Source organism: Copadichromis virginalis, linkage group LG5 (genome assembly GCF_057382275.1).
Source record: "Copadichromis virginalis isolate Kocher_CV1m ecotype Utaka linkage group LG5, C_Virginalis_male_GT1.1, whole genome shotgun sequence".
NCBI lineage: Eukaryota > Metazoa > Chordata > Actinopteri > Cichliformes > Cichlidae > Copadichromis > Copadichromis virginalis.
In genome coordinates this window covers 7,365,276-7,382,117 of record NC_140622.1, presented here as the reverse complement: position 1 = coordinate 7,382,117, position 16,842 = coordinate 7,365,276, and the positions used below count along the sequence as shown (strand labels likewise).

Genomic DNA, 16,842 nt, shown 5'->3' with positions numbered 1-16,842 from the left:
TAGGGTTTAGGGGAGGTTAATATCCCCTCTTTTTACAAAATCTTCACCCGTTTGAAAAATGGTAAACCTTCGAGGCCAAAATGAACGTATGATGCTTCATTTGAAAGACACATCTTTTATAGTTACACCCTCCCACTCACAAACCCTAAAGCTAACCCTGAACATGTTACTGCTACGCATGTCTCTCAGTAAAGGAAACAATGCATTTCCACCGGAAACTGAGGGAACTGTTTCACTCTGGGGACCTATGGCTCAGATTTTTTGTTGGAAGAAATATGAGTGTAAGAAGTCCACATATAATAATAAATAAACAAAAATATTATAATTATATTTCACCAATTACTGTTCTCCTTCAGATTTTCCAAAGTCATCCAGCGGGCCAGATTGGAGTCTTTGCGGACTGTTTGACACCACAGCACTAGAGAAAGCTCTAGCTTAACCTTTTAAGTCATATTTGACATTATGTAGTCTGTGTAGGACTACAGAAGAGAAGGAAGATACAACTAAACAGTTGAGACAAGATATTGGACGACCTGCACAACTCTGAAATTGATCATACATCGGATATCGTATCTGTGTTGTAGAGGCGAGAACACGCCGCAGCAGCTGTAACTTACTTTAATAAAAAATAACTATGTTAAACCTGTAATTAGTTCTTAATTCTTAATAAAAAGCATCTGGGCTCAAATGGATTAACTATGATTTGTTTCTTCTTCCAGTTCTATACGCCATTTAATGTCATCATCTGCATCATGTATGGGTTGTTTTTGAGGAATGTTGCTTTGAATCCTACAGGCATGCCTGCACAGCCTCCTGTAACGACAGTCACATGAGAATTCCGTCGACCCTCCAGGAAGAACCACAACAACTTTTAGACGTTTCTGTCCTCACAGAAAACGGATCAGATCTGTGATTATCATGAGGGCGGTGCTTTCGACAGCCAATCAACGTGATTTTCACTACAAGCTCGCTGGCACAGCAGTGGAGGACGCCTCGGCTGAGTGCTCGCACTCTGTTTACTTTGTCGGCTGGCAGTGTGTTCAGTTCAGTGTGAAGGGGCCGGCTCTGTAGATATGAGCAGCTGGCAGCTGTGAGGCCTCTCAGGACTTCCGTCTGCTCAGACGTGTTAACGATGCTGCTGGACGAGCGGATCTGGTTGCTGTTTAAGCGCCACTGGCCACAGACTCTCACCTACTGGAGCGTGTTCTTCAGCTTCGGCCTGTGCATCGCCTTCCTGGGACCCACTATCCTGGACCTGAGGTGTCAGACCCAGTCGACCCTGCAGCAGATCACCTGGGTGTTTGTCTCTCAGCAGTTCTTTCTGCTGGTGGGCAGCAGCGTGGGAGGACTGTTTAAGAAAACGTGAGTCTGGTTAGTGAACACAGGGTGTTTTCACGAGGTCTAGCTTCACATGTAAAACACCTCACCGCTCACTGTGTTTCATCCAGTGCGTCCTCTGCCAGTCATCGATGCTTTGACTTGTGTTTGTTATCAGAGCTCAGCTGTGAAAGCTGTGAATCCTCTCTCACTCTGCATGTGTGATGGGTTAGACACAAGCCCACTGGGACGGTTTCTAACAGGGTCCATGTGAACCCACACCCAAGGAGTGTGTAGGATAACATAGTTTACATGTCAGTGATGAACTTTATAATAAACAAAGGATCATATACTTCACCTTTACAGGTCCCAGCTGTGCGGCAAAGGGAGTTACTATGAACTGTTTTCAATCTGTTCCACACATTTCCTAAAAGAACCTGGTTTGTACTAAAAGCATGATATGAATAAACTGCTGGCTGCAAAGCTGAAGCCACTGACGTCAGTGGTTATAGGAGAGGCTACTCTCTCAGGTGGGTCTGTTATCAGGGTTTCTGTGACTACAAGCACAACTGCCTGCAGGAGCCTTTCTAGATACCAAAACCACAATTGTTAAACTAGTTAATATGTCTTATTAGCCTTCTGTTACATGTTGAAAATACACTTATTCACAAGGGGGTGCCACAGTGGGTGGCGTGGCATGTTTGGATCTTCAGCTTGTTAAGTTTTAGGGAGCCACTTAACCATGAAAGCAGCTAAAAAAAAGTTAAAACTTTTTAAATAAGGAAAAGAGGACGAGTTTACCTGTTAAGTTTAAGTCAGTTATGTCACTTATGTCCTCTAATTCACCTGCGTCTTCTAATTACAGGACTTACCTGCAGTGATATCAGCGTTCTTGTTCTGGCAGAATAACTGGTTCTCACATTTGAGCAGGACAGTGGTTTAGTTTCACAGAGTACAGAGCCAAATACAGTAACTAACCCTGTGGGTAACAAAGACGTGCCTTTGCTGATATCTCTGCTACCTTTAAAGCTTGCTTTTTGGCCCTAAAACAGAATAAAGTTACATTGTAAATAAACACATTCAAACGAGAGTTCAGGTTTATGAATGCACAGATAAAATAACTGAGCAGATGAATTATTACACCAAATGGGATTTTTTTTTCTTTTCTTTTTTTCTTTTTAGTGACTGAAGTTGAGAGTTTGCAAAATATTGTGGTCTTGATGGACGGCTCAGTATGAAATGTTTTGTTCCTGATTAACAATAGTGTTGAAATAATTTTGCAGCTAGACTTTCACCTGTGACAGTTGGACTGAATATTGTATTTGACTGGCAGATCTGTGGCATGCAAATGACAGAGTTTTGGTTCACATCTCTGTTTGAAATTTCCAGCCACTGAGCAGGAATGACAGATTGTGTGAAATGGAAATCTACATGTGTTGGGACACAATGAACATACAGTATGATGCCAAACACATTCACTCGTCTGTGACATCCCATTCTTAATCCATAGAGCTTAATATGATGTCGGCCGCTGTTTGCAGCTATAACAGCTTCACCAAGGTTTAGTTTTTGCGGGAATTTCTGACCATTTTTCCAGAATCACACTTGTGGGGCCAGACACTGATTCTCTAACTCATCCCAAACGTGTTCTGTCAGGTTGATTTGAGGCCAGTTAAGTTCTTCCACATCAAACTAACTCGTCCGTGTCTTTATGGACCTTGCTTTGTGCAGTGGTGCACAGTCATGTTTGAACAGGGAGGAGCCATCTCCAAACCGTTCCCACAAACTTGGGAGTATATAATTGTCCAAAAATTGTCCAAAATGTCTTGGTATGCTGAAGCATTAGGAGTTCCTTTCACTGAATGTTGGGTTTTTTGGTTAATGGGGAAAAGCCTTTGGAACCTTGGAACGTTCCCATGGAAGCCCAGTCTCTTTCTTATTGTTAAATCATCAAAACTGACCTTAACTGAGACAAGTGAGACTTTTGAGACATCCTGGCTGAGTTGTTCTTGATGTTTCTTTGTGCAATGATGTGTTGCTTTTAGAGATCTTTCAGCTTACTTCACTTAATACATGCATACATTTTCTACTTCAGTGAGCAGGTCTGGCAGTACTCAGGATTGTGTGGCTGTTGAACCAGAGATTAGCTTTCCAAAAAATGTAGTTAATCACAGTTAATTTATGATTGAATAAGGAGGGAACTATTAATATAAAATAATATTTACTAAAATAAATCATCATTTAAAAAACTGATTTTCTATTTACTTGGGTTATTTTTAAGATAATTAAATTTGTTTCGTGATCTGAAACGTGTGAGGAAAAAGAGGAAAAACAGAAACTAGGAAGTGGGTAAATACTTTTTCACAGCGCAGTTTCAGCCTGGTACCTATCATATGGGCATGTGGAATTCTCTAAATACTGAGGAAAGGTGCTTTTTTTTCTTCACTCCTTTACCAAAGACACGCTGGACCGTCCATTACGAACAGAGAGGACATAATGCTGCCGCATTCATACAAACAAACAACATAATTAATAAGTGACTTTGGTCATTATGTACATTGCTGTGTTCTCCCCTGTTACTGTTACTTGCCAATATGCTGTTAGGTGTTGAACTTTCATCAGTTTGAAGTGTATAGTTCACTTATAGATTTAACAAACTTGAAGCACTTTACAAAAGCTTTGGTGCTTAGTTAATGACCTACAGTACTGTATGTTTAAATAATCCATAAGAATTTTGGCACATTGCAAAAAGCAGTTGGAAAAATAGGCACGCATAAGGTCAAATTGTTATGCCTAAATGACTGGGTCAGAGCATCTCCAAAACTGTAACTCTTGTGGGGTTTTCCCAGTCTCTATGAAAGGGAGTCCACGGAAGGAACAGTGGTGAACCAGAGACTGAGTCATGGTTGGCCAAGTCTCAGTGATGCATGTTAGTGGTTGGCCTATGTGGTCAGATACAAGAGAAGCGCTGATCCCTGTCCACTGCCGAATGCTTACATAACCCTAACCCAGGCACCAGGATGCACTGTAGAAAGAAGTCAAGCCGCTAAAAAGGTAATGTCAATGTTCTGCTGGGAAACCTTGGGTCCTGCCATCCATGTGGAGTTTACTTGTACCACCTAGCTAAGCATTGTCGAGGACCACGCCCACCACGATTCATGGGTGTATTCATGGGGTTTTCCCTGATGGCTGTGGCCTCTTTCAGCAGAATAATGCACCCTGCCACAAAGACAAAATGATTCAGGAACAGTGAGTTTGAAATGTTCAGCTGTGATCCAGCTTCAGCTTCTGAAAACGGGCCTGTTTGGCATGTGGCTAAAGCAAAGTCAAGTGGCTGTTAAGAGGTTAAACAGCCAACCATGTTTCTTGGACATTTGTTTTTTTAACCATTATCTTTTAGTGCACCTACACTGTTTTTTCATTATCACTGTTGAGAAAGCTCCTTTATCTTTATCGTGTCTGCTGCTCACCTTGCACACCTGCGTAGGTGAATTCATTTCCCAAAAGCTAATCCTGGATGTGTTTGTGTGCACTTTGGAAGCCTTAAACAGTACATTTATATCATTTAAAGTGGAAGCCTTTACAAACTCAGCAGGTGTGATTCATTATTTTTGCTGCTGGCTTTTCACCCTCCGGTGGTTTTTGTGAATGTCCCTGTAGCTAACAGAGGATTATCTGGGACAAGCTGAAAGAGAAGAAGGGGAATGTAAGGTGAAGATAAGATGTAGGTTTGCTGAGTGTGTGTGTGTGTGTGTGTGTGTGTGTGTGTGTGTGTGTGTTTGGGGGGGGGGGGGGTGGCTGTGATAATTTTGGCTAGGTAAATAAGTTTTAAGCGACAGACCATCAAGGTGACTTTACTGCAGCAGTAAGTAGGTGTGAATGTAGGCGGAGGATTATTGTTGGTATTTTCCTTTAGTTTTAGGTTAGTAGAGCATAGGAAGTTTATTTATTCAAACAAAACTCTATCATGTGCACACAGGATGTGTATTCTATCCTCTTTTTTTTTTTTTTTAGCCTTAAGTCCTCGCTCTTAGCCCTCTTCATCTGCACCCTCATCATCTCGCTGGTGTTTGCCGTCATACCACTATGTCACCACGTCATACTGCTGTCCATCGCCATGGCGCTGGCTGGCAAAGCCATGGGCGTGATCGACACCATCGCCAACCTGCAGCTAGTGAAGCTGTACCAGAAGGACTCTGCCATCTTCCTGCAGGTCACTAAGATGTTGATGTGTCTGTGTGTTTGTGTCGGTGCAGTTAAAAAGCTGCTGTCGGTCAATTTGGGGAAAAAAAAAAGAAAATCACTCTTTGACATAGCCTTGTTGAAAAAAGTAAGGGGAGTAACTGAGAATAATGGTGCCTTAATGAGCATTTTTATTTAGTCAAACAGTCACATGGTTTTGTGTCTGGATTTTCGTGGATTTTATAGGTTACTCATTTGTTTACTGTTTGGATTCCTTTCATTGGGCTCATTAGGAGGCCAAACTAGGTTAAAAGGAGAGTGAATGTGTGACTTACATTCATCGTGCCAACAGAAACCAGGCGCCTGCACAGTCAGGTGAAAATCCTGTTTGCTTGTCATTGCAAATGACCCCTTATCACGCTGCCCTTGACACACCACACTAAGCCTGCACGATTATGGCAAGAATGATTATCACAATTATTTTGTTCAGTCTTGAAATTACTTTTATTTGTAGTGATTATTAACAGTCTTTAGAGACAAAGTGTCTTTTTATTGCACTGTCATATAAATTGAATACTGCTTTCACATCTCAACGTCTGTATAAATCTTAGCACAAATATAACATCTCTTCATTATTGAGCTGAGCATCTCTTAGAATAAAAGTAGAAAATACATGTAAGAAAAACAGAACACACCAAAATGTAGCACAAAATTAATTCAGAAGGACACTTTCACTTCATTTCACCTTTACGTTGTGCTACATTATGCTAATAAATTAGTCTTTGCAGACAAATAATATAAAGTCTGTAATTCCATCCTGTCTCTGATGCCGTGTATTTGTTCAGACTATTCCAAGAAACTTCAAGCTGTGTGGTTCAGGGAACAGCTGTGATAATTGGTCAGCGGCTGATTTGGTCAACAGAGCATGCTTTTTAAATATCGCTTGATCGTGCTCATATGATTGTTGGAAACCAAAATTGTGATTGAGTTTAAAATTGTATTAATTGTACAGATCTGGCTGATAGAATAGAATTCAACTTTATTGTGATTGCACATGCACAGGTACAGGGCAACGAAATGCAGTTTAGTACAATGCCAGCTAAAATAAATGAATAAGTACATGCAGGGCTGGAGGAGGGTGCAATATTTTAAAAAGTAAAAACAAAACTTTTTTTTAATCTTGAAAGTTCTGACTCCTAGACTGCTAGATCCTCTTAATTTGAATAACGGAGGCTGCTGTTCGTGTCTCTTGCTAGGCCTTGCATTTCTTCACAGGCCTTGGGGCACTGGTCAGTCCCCTGGTGGCCGATCCCTTCCTGGCTGAGGACAGCTGTGTGCTGGGAGCTAACTTGACCACCAACTCATCCTCTCCCAGGAACCTACAGCATCTCCGCAGCACCCTCGCTGGCCATGGAGCAGCACTGCACACCATCTCTCACTTTCGTCTGTATACTGACGGGGTTGTCGTCACCAGGGTGTCGTATGCTTTCTGGATCATGGCTCTTATCAATGTGAGTTCAATGTGATGATCCTTGATTTCTTAATTTTTGTATATTTTTCACACTTAAATGTTTCAGATTATCAAACCAATGTAAATATTAGGCAATGATAACCCGAGAAAATACAACAGAGTTTTTAAGTGATGATTAAATACATTTTTTGGAAAGAAGGTCAATTTCTCTTACAGTAACCAGGCTTAATTACTTCCAGACCCACTGAATCAAAAAAATCCCCCTCTGGACTGATGAGATAAAAGCTGAACTTTCTGGAAGCTTTGAGTCCCTAAAACTAACACAGCATTTCATAAAAAGAACATCATACCAGCAGTCAAACATGGTGCTGGTCTAGGCCTGCTTTGCTGCTTCAGAACATGGATGACTTGCTGTAATTGGTGGAACCATGAATTCTGCCCTTCGTTTGCGAGGTGCGCCTGCTGCTTAACGGCACAGAGAGGAGAGGGCGGGGCGGCGAGGGAGTCTCTGACCGGCTGGAGCGGCATCTAATAACCAACTCGCAAAATAAAACAAAATAAAAACAAACTAACAAACACGAAAACACCAGACATTATAATACAGACTTATAATTTGCACCGATGTTTTTTCGAAATTCTGTAAACGAAAAGTGAGCGCGAGAGCCCTCGGTGCGCCTGCTCGCTGCTGAAGTCAAAGTAAACTTTATTGTCATCTCCGCTACAGTCCAGTATATAGAGAGACGAGACGGCGAGGCTCCAGTTACAGCAGTGCAAGTAAACAATGTATATAAGAAGAGTAAGAAAATAAATATACACTTTAGGATTAAGGATAAAGGGATCAATAACAATTTAAAATTTGATGATTGGGGGGGGGGGGCGCCAGAGGGAGTGTTCGCCCAGGGCGCCAAACAGGCTAGGACCGCCACTGCCTGAAATGATTTTCCAACAGTCTTGAAGGAGTTCCCAGAGATGCTGAGCACTTGTTGGCCTGTTTGCCTTCACTCTGTGGTCCATCTCATCCCAAACCATCTCAATTGGGTTTAGGTCAGGTGACTGTGGAGGCCAGGCCATCTGGTCTGATCTGGGATCATTGTCCTGTTGAAAAATAAATGATGGTCCAACTAAATGCAAACTGGATAGAATGGCATGTCGCTGCAGGATGCTGTGGTAGCCATGCTGGTTCAGTGTGCCTTCAGTTTTGAATAAATCCCCAACAGTGTCACCAGTGAAGCACCCCACACCATCACACCTCCTTCACCATGCTTCACCGTGGGATCCATGCACGTGGAGACCATCCGTTTACCTTTTCTGCGTCGCACAAAGACACGGCAGGTGGAACCAAAGATCTCAAATTTGGACTCATCAGACCAAAGCACAGATTTCCACTGGTCTAATGTCCACTCTTTGTGTTTCTTGGCCCAAACAAATCTCTTCTGCTTGTTGCTTTTCCTTAGTAGTGGTTTCTTAGCAGCTATTTGACCATAAAGGTCTGATTCACAGTCTCCTCTGAACTTTTTGAGGCTGGTGACTTGGATGAATTTATCCAGCAGCAGAGCTGACTCTTGGTCTTCCTTTCCTGGGGCGGTCCTCATGTGAGCCAGTTTCCTCGTAGCACTTGATGGTTTTTGCGACTGCACTTGGGGACGCATTCAGTTTTAGAACATTTCCAGACTGACCTGACAGTAATAATAATAATGGATTGGATTTATATAGCGCTTTTCAAGGCACCCAAAGCGCTTTACAATGCCACTATTCATTCACTCTCGCATTCACACACTGGTGGAGGCAGCTACGGTTGTAGCCACAGCTGCCCTGGGGCAGACTGACAGAAGCCAGGCTGCCATATCGCGCCATCGGCCCCTCTGGCCAACACCAGTAGGGTAAAGTGTCTTGCCCAAGGACACAACGACCAGGACAGAGAGCCCGGGGATCGAACCGGCGACCTTCCGGTTACAGATACGCTTCCCAACCCCCTGAGCCACGGTCGCCCCTTGAGCCACGGTAGCTGATTGGTTCTTGCCATAATATGAATTCTAAGGTCGGGGGGGGGGGTCCCATTTCACTGCAGGGCAACCTGCATGTGACGAATAAAGCTTTGATTGATTGATAACAGTTGTCAAATAGAGCTGTCAGCTGTGTACCAACCTGACTTCTAGATAATAGAACTGATGCTCCCAACCCCATTAAGAAAGCTTGAAATTCCAGAAATGAACCGTGACAAGGCACACCTGTCGTGATAACCATTTCAGGTGACTATATCATGATGTCACTGAGAGAAGGCCATCGGTTTGGAGCACTGTCAACAAAGCAATCTTCAACAATCTTAAACCATAATACATAGTGTTACTGATCAGTTTTTTTCTTTGCTAGATAATTCCATGTATCTTGCTTCATATATTTGATGTCTTCATTTTGTATCACAATGTAGAAAGTAGTAAAAATAAAGAATAACCATTAAATGAGAAGGCGTGTCCAGACTAGTGTACATGTGATGAATATGCAAAAAAAAAAGTCATGAAGCGGCACATACTTTCCCATGGTACAGGACATGATGTGAATAATGCAAACACATAGTTACATAATACATGATCTTGAAAGTTAACCTAAGCTGTCTGTTGTGTGTTGTGAATAGGATCCTCTTATGAATAGAACACTGGTCAGGTGTGGTTCTGAATGAACAAAGAGCCCCTGTTTGACATGTTTGCCTCATTGTTAGTAGAGTAGTCAAACATGCTACTAGAACAGTGTAAGAAATATAATCAGCTTTCTCTTAAACACTGAATTTGTGTGTAAGTTTGTACCTAAGTTAAATGTTTAGCTTGGTCGAGTAATTAGCTCGGGGTGCTGGCGGCGAAGAAACAAAACAATCTGCACGGATTTTTAGCGTAGTTTTCTTCCCCATAATGAAATCACTGATGTATCCCATGACTAGATTTCCCGAGTAGTGCTGAACAATTTCACATGAAAATGGCTCAAATGGAAGTTAATGATATAATGACATTTCCAGATAGCACTGCTGCTCCTCAGAGTTGCCTAAACCTCTTGTTTACAGTTTATCTGGGTTAGAAGTAACAGAAGTTCAGATGAAGTAAACAGACTTCCCCATCACTGCGTGCAGCATTTTCAGAGTGTGCTGGATCAGTTTCAAGCTGACGACAAGAAAAGAAGATTGTATGTTTGTGAGAACCTCTTCTCACAAACATACAAACAGGAAGTGTTATCTCTTCATTTGGTGAACAACGTTCTCATTGTGTGTCTGTGTGTTTGTGTGTGTTTTGACAGCTCCCTGTCCCAGCGGCAGTGCTCGCATTGATGTCCCATGAGCGATTGCTGCCTTGCTCCAGAAGCAGTCCACGTCTGCTTGATGCAGACTCCAACAGGAGCCCCACGGGGGACACGGACCAAGGTAGTGCACACGTGTTTGTGTGTCTGTGTGACAACTTTGCTGAGATGAAAGTGCAGACCTCTGAGTGTGACTGTCTCCCCAGGACATGGGAGTGTTTTTAGCTGCTGTAACCCTGCCAAACTCCGGGATCGCTCTGCTACTTTCTTCATCATCCACGCTCTAGGAGGAGCTATCCTCTTTATCACAGATGGGATTATAGTAAGGCTTCCAGCTAACACCACACACAATTACACATGAACCCAAGTAAAATGGGAACAATCCAAGAATAACCTTTTACACACAAAACAGGATCGTGATATGTGAGAGCTTCAGTGCTTTTGGCTTTGCTGTATTAAAACATCATCTAATCGACTAAGACTCTGCTTAGGAGCAACACAGAGCAGTACATCGATGTGCCGTCACCGTTAAAATAGAAAGTTTGCACTTGTGACATCATGACTGTTTATTACACTGTGTTATATATTATATTGCACCCGTGTTATATTTATAGAAGCAATATCCTGGGAAGGGATATTGCTTCTATAAATGTGGTAAGAAATCATACAAAAAGAGCACCTTTACACGTCATTATTAGAGTGACCGGCTGAAGGCTGTCTGTGAATCCAGTGTAAACAGGCAATATAAAGCTTTAAGAACAAGGCTCAGATATTATGGTGCCTTATTTGATCTGATTATATGTTACCAATGAGAACAGGGAAAAAAGTGAGCGACAAAGTTTGTTCCTGGGCCTGATCTAACTGACCTCCGGCCGGGTTTCTTGTCCTGCAGGGCTCTTATGCTGGCTTCGTCTACACCTACGCCGTCTCCCCTCCTCTGCTGATGGGCCATAAGATGGCAGGCTGTCTGGACAGCATATTCTGGGCCGCGATCACCGTGGGAAGACTGGCTTCAATGTACTTGTCCTACAGATACACGGCACCCAAGCTGCTCACCGTCAGTCTGGTATGGACACGTGTCTGAAGGACAAACCTGCATGAACAGAGATATCACAGGGCAGGAAAAGCAGAAGTGACCATCAGGGGTCAGGCTTTATTCCTCTTAAAGCTATAAGACGTTTGTCTTACGACAGTTCAAACCAAATATTTGAACAGGGTGGGAATGCAGCCACCGAGAAGAGGATTGTTGTCTGAGTGGGTACACACAGTGTGTCTGAGCTAACCTGGTTCAGTCTCACTTTACCACATCAGTCTCATTCATTCCACTCAGTTTCGGCATTGTAGTGTCTCTGTGGACAAGCAGTCCATTACAAACGTATAAATGCCTTCCTGCTTGCTCTCATAAGTAAGGATTGTTATTATCAGTTTTCTGCAGTGTTAGCCTGAACATAAAGTTTGCCTTTCTCATGCAAACAGTGTTACTGGTGTTTTTTTGTCTTTATTAATTTTGTTTAACAACAACAAAATTGTATGAAATGCAAAAAAACAAATTTTCTACAGTTTCCTGGAGCCCGATGTGATTTTAAATGATCGTGTTTACAGGTTTTAACCTGTAATGGTTTCTAGTTTTGTTCGTCACAACAGGCTCTCTGTTATGTGTTGAATATCTCAGCTGGTCAAGTGTTAGACTGAAGCCGACTTTGGTTCTTTGCTGGGTTTTGGCAGCACTTAGTTCCCTTTTAACCTTTAGCAGGACTTTCCAGTGTTAGTCTAAGCTTTCAAATCCAGTCATCTGTTATTTCCACTTTACAACAGTATGTGTACATTTCCATCAACGTCTGTGCATCACCTCTCTGTTGTTCTTTCTGTTTATGTATATTTTATATTTAGTGTGTGTGTGTGCATGTGTGTGTGTGTGTGTGTGTGTGTGTGGGTGTGTGTTTCTCAGGTGGGAGTCATACTGGTTCAGTGCCTGCTGTTAATCTTCTACACCAGCTCTGTGTTTCTGTTCTTTGGCACCTGTGTGTTGGGCCTGTGCATCAGCAGTGTGTTCCCCTCTGTGTTAGCCTTCACAGAGGACATATTAGAATACAAAGGTACACACGCATCGTCAGTGCCTCACAGGAGTACAGCCATCAAACAGTCATTGTTAATATTAGGCTAAGATAACCCGACGATTTCATTTATTAAAGGGAAAAGGCTTCCCAACCCTACCTGGCCCGGTATAAAAAAGTAACCTCCCCAACAGAGAGTGGCTTATGAAATTAAATTCAGTTTGTTTTGCCATAGTCTGGCCTGATTACTGCCAGACCTGTTGAATCAAAAAATAGAATCTGACCAAGTGAAGTTCTCATAGAGCAACACTTCATGCCAAAATGTAAAGAATCTCAAGAAGAGAAACAAAATCAGTCTAGAAAGGTCTTTTCTATGACTTTGAGAGAGCTAATTTCCAAAAATGGATATAATGTTGAACAGTGGTGAACCTTCACAGGAGGAAAAAATAACTCCTATCAAAATAAGAGCGCACTCGTGGCTTATTCAGGTCACAAAGGAACGCAGACAAACACGTAAAGAACAGTTAAGGTCAGCGTTCATACAGTTTGCTCACTGAAGTATTTTCATTTGTAATATTTCTGTCTTTGTTAGGATTTGTAGAAAAAGAAAACAACGGTCAGAAAGAGGACAAATACTTTTTCACTGCACCAGCGTGCATACTGCATTTGCTGCATAAGTAACCTTATATATTGTAAACCAGTAGGAAATGAGTAAAATCATTCCTGATGACACTCAGTTACAGAAAAGTTAACAGTGAAAGTGTAAAACAGAATAACTTGTTTGCAAAACATATAAATACAATATTGGATGAAGAGCAGATCAAACTGTGGGCATGGAAATATGTGCTCACTTTGAATTTCATGCCACAAAGGCAGCAGAAGGAGAGATTTATAATACATGAAATTAAAACTATCACATAAAAATGTAGCATTTTTACATGTAAAAATAAAATATTGATGTTCTGTTTATAATTCGCATCATAAATAACTGTGTTTCTACAGTTCTGTTGAGGGTTTTTCCCCACATTCCTGCACTTGAGTGTAATAATTTCCCCCAAAACAGACAAAGATTGTTTAAATATACATGTTTGTCTTCAAGTATGATTTATTATTAGTTCTTAATGATCAGACCTTACTGATTAATTTATACTTTCATTAGTTTTTACAATTTTTATGTCATCCAGTTTTTATTATAATATTCAAATTAATTAAAATTTCTCGATATATTTTACATCAAGTGTTTAATATAAACAGAAACCCTGCTCTCCATGTAACACACACATATGATCATAATCTAACACATTTGTTCATTTGTTTGATTATTAATTATTATAACTTAATAATAAGCATTGATTTTTTTTTGTTAATTAATTGCCTCATGTACACTTTTACAGCGTGCAACTTTTGTCCCATAGCTGTAGATTATTCCTGTGTGCTTATTGTGTGTTACAGGCTGTGCCACAACAGTGCTGGTAACGAGTGCCAGCACGGGGGAGATGCTGCTTCAGCTGCTTGTTGGATCGGTAAGAAAGGATTCGAGACTCTTCTGTCTTCCTGAACATTTTTATAAAGCATTCGCTTTCACAAAATGCTTTTACATTCAGTGTTTTATATGAATTTCTCGTTTCTTTCTGAAACATTTAAATAAGTGTAATATAATAGTGCATGTCCCCTCACTGGGGAACAGGCTTTCAGGTCACTACTGAGCATTTGTGCAGTGACTGTAGCCTGCTGTGTCTGCATGAATTAGGCTAAAGTGCCTCAATAACGTTGCTTAGTGGCTTCCCAGGGTTGACCACTGAGATCTTTGCGATTTGGAACTCAATGTGTGTTTATGTGTCCTGCAGGTGATCCACAGTCAGGGCAGCTACTCCTTCCTGCTGTGCGGTACAGTAGCATCCTTTATCGGCTTCTGCCTGTTCCTGCTGCTCCTCTATATCCAGAATATCCACAGAAGCCAGCACACAGGTAAATACATGCAGAAAGACTAAATGATTTGCCAAAACACTGGTGATGCAAAAGGCAGCCTCATGTGGCCATTAGAGGAACTGCAATTTTGGCACTTGTGCTTCAGTCACATTTTCTGCCCTGGAGGTTGCTGCCTGGACTTGTTTGGACTAATTCTGACGTTTCATTCTGGTTCTATCTGCGCTCACAGGTAGCAAACCAACAATCAAACCTCCTTTTTCATAGATTTTTTTCACCTTGACAATATCGCATCCGATGTGACGTGTCAGCCTGTGGATGTCTTTTTTTTTTCTCCTGTTTTCCTTTAGTAACCAACTCTTTTACCTCTCAGATTTGTCTCAATGCACAGACATGAAAGAGAAGCCAAAGACCGGAGACTCGTGACACACTGGAACCCAGAGAACAGAGGATACAGCAAAGGGAGAAATACTTCAGGAGAAGCTGACACTTCTTCCCCCGGGGTGGAGGGTTCACAATCACACTCCTGCGTCATGGAAATCACATGCTGAATAATTATTTGCACCCTACTTTCACAGCCTGATGATCAACAAACGGCTCAATGGATGATTAGAGTGTACACAATCATCTCTTTGAGCACATTAAACTGTGCGTTGATTAAATTCGACCTCTTCAGTATGAATGTGAATGGACTCTTATAATAGGACTCGTTCGGTGGTGGAAAATAAAGATAAGATGCGGTCGGTTAGAGATCTTTTATTATTGGTTTCTCCTACTGCAATTCTTCTTATATCAACTCTTCCTCACACATCAATACGCAATACAGTCAATCCTGTGTGTGCATGTAAAGTGAGTCACTAATGGAGATTATCAGTCATCAAAAGTGGTTTTGGATGGGGCCAGACTGCAGGCCTTTCTCTGAAGTGTTTCACTTTTGAACTGGTAGATGTTACGAGCAAAGAGTTTCAATTCACTTTCACTTATATAGAATCAAATCACAACAACAGTCACCTCAAGCACTTCATAAGGTAAAGATCCTACAATAAAATAGATGGTAATCAAGTTCTTATATAGTGCTTTGCTATTCTACCTGAACAATCCAAGCACTTTATACATCATGTCTCATTCACCTAAGTGCTTTTCTTCCCTATGCTTAAGTACTTATAAGTAGTATATCCAACATTTACACACTGATTGATGCAAGCTTCTGTTTAGTAGATGACCTCTTGAGCTACAGCCACACCAGACAACAAGCAAAGTGTCAGATACCAAAAGATCTTATCTTTCAATTCAAGTGTCTTATATAGACTATATGTTATGCATATTCGACTTAACGGTTCTTTTATTCTAAAGTTTAAATTTGGTTTTGCCATATGTCATTTGAAAGGGTACTAAGTGGTGCTGTAAAGACGATTCCCACGTCTGGTAGGCCTTCAAAAGAATCCTGAGGGAGGCTGGGGAGCTCAAGTGTACCATGTTCAACATACCATTTATATTAAAATGGTTACCTGTGGTAAAACGACTCAGTATCCCAACACCTTCCATAGTTACACCTCTTTCATAGCGTGCGGCTCATAAAAATCGGTAATCCATTATCTCAGATTATTGGTCAAGCAGAAAAGTATTTACAGAAATATCTGAAAAGTATGCTCATTTAAATACTGACTGTATTGATGGAGTTCATTAGCTTGTGGGACTGCTGAGGTGTTATTAAAGCCTAGGTTGCTTTGATAGCGGTCTTCAGCTCATCTGTAGTTTGAGGTTGGGTGGTTCTTGTCTTTTTTTTCAACATGTGGAGTTCATGTGTGAGCGAGTTGGCTGGCCAGTGGGAAGATGGCCAGAAAACCATTTGGTAAAGTTCTTCTGAAAAGCTAAAGTCCATCTCCATATAGCTTGTCAACAGATTAAAGCATGAAGTGTTCTGAAATGACATGGCAAAGTTTGGCTTTTGACTTTATAATAGTGGACCGACCACCACAAATACCAGCAAAGGACATGGTGCAAGAGTCATCACAGGCTTTACACTAGACTTCAAACACCTTGGACTTACTGCCTCTCCACTCTTCCTCCAGGATTTTCGAATGAAGTACAAAATTTGCTTTAATCTGAAAAGAGGACCGGATCACAGAACAAAAGTCCAGTTTGTTGCGTCCTTAGCACAGCTCAGAAGCTTCTCACACTTCATTCAGGAGCGACCTGAGGTGGCTGTAGCTCAGGAGACAGCGCAGGTCATCTGTTAATTAGAAGGTTGGTGGTTTGATCCCTGGCTGTTTCAGTCTGCATGCCAAAACACCTTTGGGCACATTAAATTCTTAATATGTGAGAGTTTATTAAGGTTCATTCTTAAAGTCTTTCAAGAGTTTTCAGTCAAGACGCTTTCACTGTTTGAACTGGACAGATCAATGTGGTAACTTAAGCACATAACCTAGTCTGGAACAACTTGTATTCAAAGTGGTGATGTAGACAATGTAGCAATGTTTTCAAGCTTGATGCTGATGCTGCTGGACTACAGCACTACTGGAATTACAACAGAGAATCGATGTATTTAGAGGCTATTCCTGATCATTTACAGTCAATAAAATTAAATTCACTTTTTCTGAGTCTGAATAC

General features: G+C 41.4%; 1 protein-coding gene across 1 annotated transcript; it reads left to right on the top strand.

Annotated features, from left to right (window-relative positions):
• The first annotated feature begins 930 nt into the window (after positions 1-930).
• On the top strand, positions 931-15,833 carry slc60a1a (solute carrier family 60 member 1a). The gene is made up of 10 exons (XM_085455681.1): positions 931-1,362; positions 5,332-5,530; positions 6,756-7,010; positions 10,253-10,376; positions 10,459-10,574; positions 11,145-11,318; positions 12,201-12,348; positions 13,759-13,829; positions 14,154-14,274; positions 14,606-15,833. The coding sequence occupies exons 1-10, from the start codon at positions 1,133-1,135 to the stop codon at positions 14,656-14,658; spliced, it is 1,491 nt and encodes a 496-aa protein (XP_085311807.1). The 5' UTR covers positions 931-1,132; the 3' UTR covers positions 14,659-15,833.
• Positions 15,834-16,842: the final 1,009 nt, after the last annotated feature.

Coding starts and splice junctions, on each gene's coding strand:
- slc60a1a (XM_085455681.1), top strand. CDS start 1,133: ATGCTGCTGGACGAGCGGATCTGGTTGCTGTTTAAGCGCCACTGGCCA. Junction 1,363..5,331: donor GGAGGACTGTTTAAGAAAAC/GTGAGTCTGGTT, acceptor TTTTTTTTTTAG/CCTTAAGTCCTCGCTCTTAG. Junction 10,575..11,144: donor TTATCACAGATGGGATTATA/GTAAGGCTTCCA, acceptor CTTGTCCTGCAG/GGCTCTTATGCTGGCTTCGT.